The sequence below is a fragment of the Nanorana parkeri genome, unplaced genomic scaffold (genome assembly GCF_000935625.1).
Source record: "Nanorana parkeri isolate BGI_ZX_2015 unplaced genomic scaffold, ASM93562v1 scaffold83, whole genome shotgun sequence".
In the NCBI taxonomy this organism is placed as follows: domain Eukaryota; kingdom Metazoa; phylum Chordata; class Amphibia; order Anura; family Dicroglossidae; genus Nanorana; species Nanorana parkeri.
Window position 1 is genome coordinate 1,426,590 of NW_017306351.1, and position 7,784 is coordinate 1,434,373.

Sequence of the window (7,784 nt, forward strand, 5' to 3'; positions counted from 1 at the left end):
GGTGCGCATACGTGTGAAAACGACGATTTCGCCCATTACGCCGCACATGTTACATATCGCCGCGAACATCGGAATGAGAGCAATAATTGTAGGGCTATCAATCACTGATAACACTAAACTGAAAAGCTTTTAAAGCGTCACCTATGGTCAATTTTGGGCATGGTAAGTTTTTGCGATTTTGCGGGTGCGCACAATTTTAAAGCATGACATGTTTGGTGTCTATTTACCCGACGTGACCCCATCTTTTATATTTTACCAAAAATATGGGTGATAAATGGGTGTGGTTACTGGGGGTGTGACCACTAAAGGGTGTGGCCAATGAGGGGTGTGGTCACTGAGGGGCGCTGTAATGCTTTCTCGCACAGGGCGCCTAAAGGCCTAAGGCCGGCCCTGATCCCAGGAGGGCTGCGTGGGGTCTCAGGAGCCTGCACAAGGTCTCACCAGGGCTATTTGGGATACCAGGAAGCTGTGCGGGATCCCAGATCTGCCACTGACTGAGACATTTATGCACTATAGTATACTAGAGACAGGTCATTGGAGATTAGTCATGTAAGGGTTTTTGCACATACAGTGGAAGCTGGTCACTAATTGGTTAATGTATATTCACTGTAAACGATTTATTTGTTACAGGTATTTACATAGCACTGCCAATTTATTAAGCACTTTACATAGTTGCACATTCACATCAGTCCCTGCCCTCAAGGAGCAAATTAACAGGGCCACTTTAGACAGGAGCCAATTAACTTTCCTGCATGGAATGTGGGAGGAAACCGAAGTACCCGTAGGAAACCCACGCACCGGGAGAACATTCAAACTCCTTGCAGATAGTGTCCTGACTGGTATTTGAACCAGAACCTTAGTGCTGCAAGACAGAAGTGCTTTGTTGGCTGGTGACCAAAGAGATTGATGGATACTGGTAAGTGAGGTGTGCATGTTGGGGCCAGGGTTCAGGGAAAGACCAATGTGTGTGTTGGGGTAGGATCTCACTGGTATAGCACACTGTGATTAGCCAAATTCAGCACTGGATGTACAACCCCCCTGTAAGAAATCCCAAACATGAAAAGCCTACTGTAATGCTATAAATGCACAGTATATATATAAATGTCCTATATAGTACTATTTACTGCACATCTTATCATAATGGGTTGTTTGTTTTCTTTCTGCAGACATTTGTAATTGAAGTTAAAACAAAAGGAGGCAGTAAGTATATTATATACAGAAGATACAGTGAGTTCTTCACACTGCACACTAAGCTAGAGGAGAACTATGGACCAGAGAAAGAGGTTGCACCATACATATGCTCCCTGCCCCCTTTCCCAGGTATGTACAGTAGCTGTAGTGTTAGTGATCTGAGAATTGGAATTCTCCATTCTCAAGAGATCTGACTGAACATTTCTGTGTCCCTTGTGCCTTCTCTATAATTGGTGCTGTCTGTGCCTCTGGTTTTTAATGTCAAGGGAAGTGAACTTCTCTGCAGCCCAATTTAACTTGTATTGGACAGTAAGATGATAAGTTACTTGTGCTGTCCCTAACTTCTGTCCATGTTCTTGACTTCCAGGAAAGATTTATGTTGGAAACAAGAAGGATATTGCTGAAGGTCGCATCCCTCTTCTCAACACTTACATGAAGGTATGGTCGGCACACACCATGTTTATACTTTATTAGGATTAGTCAAATTCTAATAACCTTCTTTCAAGTACTACTCTTAATGGATACAAACCATATCTCAGTCATATGTAAAATAATGTGTGGCTCTTTTTAATGTCTAACTCATTGTCACACCCATGTTCCTATCTTAGATGTTTGCAGCTAAGTTAGGAAAAGACTGGGAAAGTCCATTCTGTATAAACAATCTATACCCATTGAAACCTTCCATGACTTTTATTACTTTAATTGTCCACCTTTGTACCCTGTTCAAATTCCCTAGCTCCTTTTTGCAATGCAATGCTTAGAATAATATTCCATAGTCGATATGTGGCCTACCATTTTATATCCATTAAAAATGTAATTCAGAAGCAAAACACAAACCCCTGGGTAGACTAACCCTTCTATAATTTAACTGGATGTTACCCATGTCCAAGTATTTATTCCTAGCCCTTGCATTCTCAACCTCGGTACAAGGTTAATGAAAGGAATAGCATCACATAGTCAAATGTAATACCTACTTCAAGCAAAAATAATGTCCCTCACATTCACCTCCGCTTTAGTGATGCATCATCTGTGAGCTTTCTCGCCAGTGTCGACATCTTTGCCAGGTTTTTATTTGGGGTTTGGCATCTTCATCTTCCCACACATATAAGAAAATTTTATTGCAGAAAAAAAATACATTGTCTCCTCTGCAATCAAATCATACCTGCTAGCAATGTTTTTGTTTTCTACCAAAAGTTCTGCTGTAAGCCTTAAAAAAATTTAACATATTAGTTAGACTTGACCCATTCATCATGAACCCTATCCGATTTTCTTTTATTAGTTTGCTCTTTCTTACCTACTTCCAGGTAATTTACATACAACACATGTGACAAACTTACATTCCATTTTTTTTACCTTTCTTAAATAATAGTATAACATCAGCATGTCTACAGAACAAAATGTAGTTAAAAGAGGAGCTAAGAAAATGAATCATAGTGGCCTGGTAATTTCTGAGCTTATTGCCTAAAATGTATGTATTATGTATGAGTACTGCTACCAATTACCGATACTTTTTCAGGGACAGGTGGCATTTTTTGTAAAACAATACAAACTAATGATTAGGGCAGTTTCTCAATAATTATGAAGAACTGTAACTCAAAAGACATGATTGTGAAAAAATAAAACAGTTTACTATGCTTATGTTGTCACAAAGCTGTACCAAATCAAAGAAAATTCTCAGAAGATGTTAATAAAATAATTAAATATTAACATAAAATATATTAATAATAATAACACGTTAAGAGCAATAAATAACAAAGGTAAAATCACAATCAAACAAAGGTGCAATACAGTAACATATAACTGTGCACTCAGTGTGTAATCATGGGGAGCAACACTATTGGCTAGATTACATTTCATTGGTAAGCGTCATCAATGCTCTCATTACATTTCCAACCCCATCAAATTCTATGGAGTTGGAAATGTGAAAAGAGCATTGGTAAAGCTTATCAAGTGTAATCTAGTCCAATATTTATAGGAGTAGTGAATTCACTTCTCCTATGAACACTCCTAGACTTTTTCTTAAGGTAATGGCAAGTTCTTTCTAAGGAACACAAGCATCTCTGCATGTTCAGCTAGAAGCCTGTTTCTGCTATCGGTAAGGACATTTGACGAAGAGCTAAAATCCGTTCACTTTCCACGCTACTGCATGGCGCTGTAAGATATATTTGTGCCATTTGAGCCAGAGCTGGAAATCTCAGTTTAACAACTGCTCAGTACTGGAAGTCTCCCAGATATGTTTCCACTATATGTTAGCAGCTGTTGGTGCACTACTTTCAGATGTTGATGGAAATTCCCAAGCAATTTCTGCAAAGACACTGTCCAGACTGGTACTTGGCTGGTCACTGCAAGGCCTTTTGGCAGCTGGTTCCTCATGCATCTCAGATGTTGGTGTTTGTTCAGACTTTTTTTGCAGTTCCAGCATCAACATTACTTTTATATGCCTGGCATTCTCTGCATTAGAATATAATCGCTCCTTATACCTAGAAAGAACAAAGTAAACAATGATGAATGTGAATGATATATAATTAAGAAGCATAAAGTTCTTCCTGTGCATTAAGAAAAACAGACAAATCAGAGCACTTTTAAATAAAACAATTCGAGTTAAAAGCAAAAATTAAACATAATTACCTTGGATCAAGTAAAGTACCGATGCCATAAAGAGGGTTTTTCTCCGTATCAGTGAAGTGCTTCTGCAAAGCAGCAAGTAAATTGCTCCTCATTGTTTTGATACCATGGTCCTCATCCACGCTCAATAGCACTCTCTGTACCACAGTGACAGCAGGAATAACATCTGAGGCAAGAGCTTCAGATGAACTCAGTTGACTTGTCAGCTCTTCAAAGGGAGCCAAGGTGTCCAGCACCATAAGATTCCACTGGCTTGTGGTAATAGTGACAGGGAACTCATATTCTGATGCATACAGTCCAAAGGTCTGCTCAATCAGGGACTGCAGCATGTAAAATGTGCTGTTCCGAGTCTGCACGTCTTGTTGGAGCCTTTTAACTGGCTGACTGAGCTGTATCTGGATGTCCTGTAGCCGAGAGTATGCTAGGTTGGAATGTTTCAACTGGCCAACTATTCTGTGCCCGACTCCAACAGGTTCTGCAAAGCTGCGCTGTAATAACAGGCCCTCAGAGACAGCCAGCTGCAGTATATGTGCCACACATGAAATACTGGTCCAGCATCTTCCATACCTTTTATCGTGTTTTTAGCATTGTCGCAGACCACAACGTGAACAGAAGTTTTGGGAATCGCCCAAGTCTTAAGTATTTCCTCAAGCATGCTCGCTATCGCTTGACCGGTGTGAGTCTGGAAATTTCTTTGCGTGGAGCATCACTTGTTGTAGAGAGAAATCACAATCTATTCCCTGCGCTGTTAAGCTGGTGAGAGACTCTGGACTCACACTACTGCTCCAAATGTCAGTGGTGAAGCTAATTGCCTTCATGTCCATCTGCAACATGCTGGAAATGTGCTTTTTAACTGCCTTGTGTATCTGCGGTAAGATGGCATCTGTGATGTAGCAACCACTGGGAATATCATACCTCGACTCCAAAACATTAAGAAATTGACGAAAAACCATATTATGGACTATTGAAAGTGGCTGATTATCCAGAATAATAAATTGGCTAAGCGCCTCGATTATTTTCACAGCTCTCGGGTTGTCTATTGCGAATGTATCTCTTCTTGCAAAGGTTTCCTGCAGCATTAGATGCTGAGTGCTATTGCTAGCACTGCTAGCGGCAAATTCATCATATTCACTTTTGTGCTTCAATTTCAAATGTTTTAACAGATTACTGGTATTATAAAAACTTTACTTTGATCCACCTCTCGCTATTTTTGCAGGACAAAGTTTGCAGTCTGCCATGTGTGGGTTGTCCTCATTAATTTTAAAATACTTCCACACCGCTGACATTCTGCTGGTATCTCTGAAAGGCTCCAATAAATAATTTGCTCCACCTAGGATAAAAAAACCAGAAAATATATTTATTTTATTAGAAGCGGATAGTATCCACTGGTATTGAACCCCCTTCCTCAGTGCTGCAGTATTTTCACTGACATTCATTAAGTCATGCAACGCTGTGCTGAAATGAAATTAATTTTATGTCATTTTTCGGAGACAGATAGAGCTTTCTTTTGGTGGTATCTAATCATTACTAGTTTTTTTATTTTTTACTATATAATGAAAACAGTACCGAACATTTTGTAAAAAAAAAACAGTTTTCCCTTTGTTATGTTATAAAACATTTATTATTGACAAATTTGGCTAATAGTAATATAACTATAATGGTAAAATATAAAAGATGGTGGTCACATCGCATAAATAGACACCAAACATGTCAAGCTTTAAGATTGCGCGTGCCTACTAGAAACTACCAAAAACTACCATACCCAAAAGTGGCCATAGGCAATGCTTTAAAAGCTTTTACTGATCATCAGTTTAGTGTTAACAGTGATTAATGACCCTAGAATTGCTGCTCATGCTCCGACATTCGCGGTGATATGTAACATGTGTGGCGCAAAGGGCGCATTTCTAATTTTTGCACGTGGGCACTCCCGACGCAGGTGTTTTTTTTACTTTTTTTTTTTCATTGGGTGACTTGAATTTTTTGGTTGCTTTTATTAATTTTTTTTACTTTACATATACCAGCAATCTGTATTGACAATGCACAAATCCACAAAATTAACATTATGTCACCTCTATTTCTCTATTTCACAGTTGTGTATGGGGTGGACTGCCCATGCATAGAAGCCTGCACTGCATCCACGGTTGTATTCATATGGAGGACGCATCCCACATATTCACTATGTCACTCCATGCATTCTCAGTGCCCATAGTTACATCACACCTCCAGCATTAGTACTAGTGACAACATACGTTAGGCATCAGCTCCTACAGTATACCACCACATACTCTGGCCATGTGGCTCCCTGTCTCCAGCCTACAGCCAACTGCCCCTAGTCCTTGGTCAGTGACTCAAAAAAGGGGGTCATCCTTAGTCCACCAAGGCGGTAAACAAATTAGAAACATGCTCTGCCTAGTAGAAGAACCCAAGGAGGTGGGGAATTTTAGGACTGATTCCAGCAGCAATTAATATTGCAACTTGCAAGGGCAACACTATGGGTTCCTTTCCTTCATTGATTCCTTCCTTACCCCAAGTGTTCTGGGGATTCATAGCTGGTTCATTATACATGAAGAAAGTTTTTTTCCCCCATAAAAAAATTAAAATTATTATGATTATGTGGCCAGCCACCAGGCAATCTTACCTGCCTTAGTGCCGTCTCCGACTCCTTCAGCCACTCCCCATTATGCAGCCCTCACCAGCTGTAGAATCAGAGGATTTGGATGAGTACAAGAACATGTGCAAATACTCGGTATTGGCACTGATACCGATACTAGTATCGGTATCTGTGCATCTGTGGTATGTATATTAAAAATGTTTTTTGGAGAGAGTAGGAAATAATGTATTTATTGCAGCTATATACTGTATATAGCCCTGATAATTTACACAGCGCTTGCATACTGCACATTCACATCAGTCCCTGCCCTCAAGGAGCTTACAATCTAAGGTCCCTATCTCATATGCACACAGGAACGATTTAGACAGGAGTCAATTAACTTTCCAGCATGTTTTTGGAGTGTGGGAGGAAACTGGAATACCCGGCTAAAACACACGCAAGCGCAGGGAGAACATCGAAACTCCTTATAGATAGTGTCCTGACTGGGATTTAAACCAGGGACCCTCAGTGCTGCAAGGCAGAAGTGCTAACTACTAAGCAACTGTTCTTATGTTTGTATTGTTGCCTGTGGCTTCCAAAGTAGAATCACCCTTTCCATTTATCCTGGTGGCCCATTACTAGGATAGCTAGTAATGGTAAAACCTACAATGGTCACCAGAAAAAAAGGTGAGGCTAAAGTTTTCAATGAAGTCACTTATTCCAGTGACAGCTATCTAATAGGGGAATTGGCCCTTACTATGTAGATACGTTCTCACACTTCCTGTTTTGTATTCTGGGCAGGAAATTAAAAGATATATCACCAAAATCGAATACAGACTGCAAATAATAAACTGACAGGGGAATTAACCTTCCTCTACTCTATCCAAAGCTAAAAAGTCTTAGCTATACATACAATTTAGAGCAGAATCAAGTTTATTGATAATAACATAGTTACATAGTTACATAGTATTTGAGGTTGAATAAAGACATTAGTCCATCAAGTCCAACCTATTAGGATCTCATTCTAGGAGTACCCGTACCCCTGTATATTACGGTCCCTTAAGAAATCGTCCAAAAGTTTCTTGAACAATTCCACATTATTTGCTGAAATCACCGCCTGTGGCAGTGAGTTCCAGACCCTAACTGATCTTACTGTGAAGAACCCCCTTCGCACCTTGTGCTGGAATTTTTTTTCCACCAATTTTAGGTTATGGCCTCTAGTTTTTGTAACGGAGTTAATTTTAAACAGTTTATCGCTAATGTTGCTACCACCATTAAACATTTTGTACATGGAAATCATATCCCCCCTTAATCTCCTCACCTCTAATGTGAACATGTTTAAATTTAGTAGCCTCGTCTCGTAGCTCTGGTCCTCCAT

General features: G+C 39.8%; 1 protein-coding gene across 1 annotated transcript in view; it reads left to right on the top strand.

The window, feature by feature from the left end:
• The window catches only part of NCF4 (neutrophil cytosolic factor 4), a 30,170-nt gene that overhangs the window by 4,751 nt on the left and 17,635 nt on the right, over positions 1-7,784 (top strand). Inside the window, exons 3-4 of the mRNA XM_018552311.1 lie at positions 1,167-1,320; positions 1,559-1,629. Coding sequence (XP_018407813.1) covers positions 1,167-1,320; positions 1,559-1,629 — 225 coding nt within the window. The remainder of the gene's footprint in view (positions 1-1,166; positions 1,321-1,558; positions 1,630-7,784) is intronic.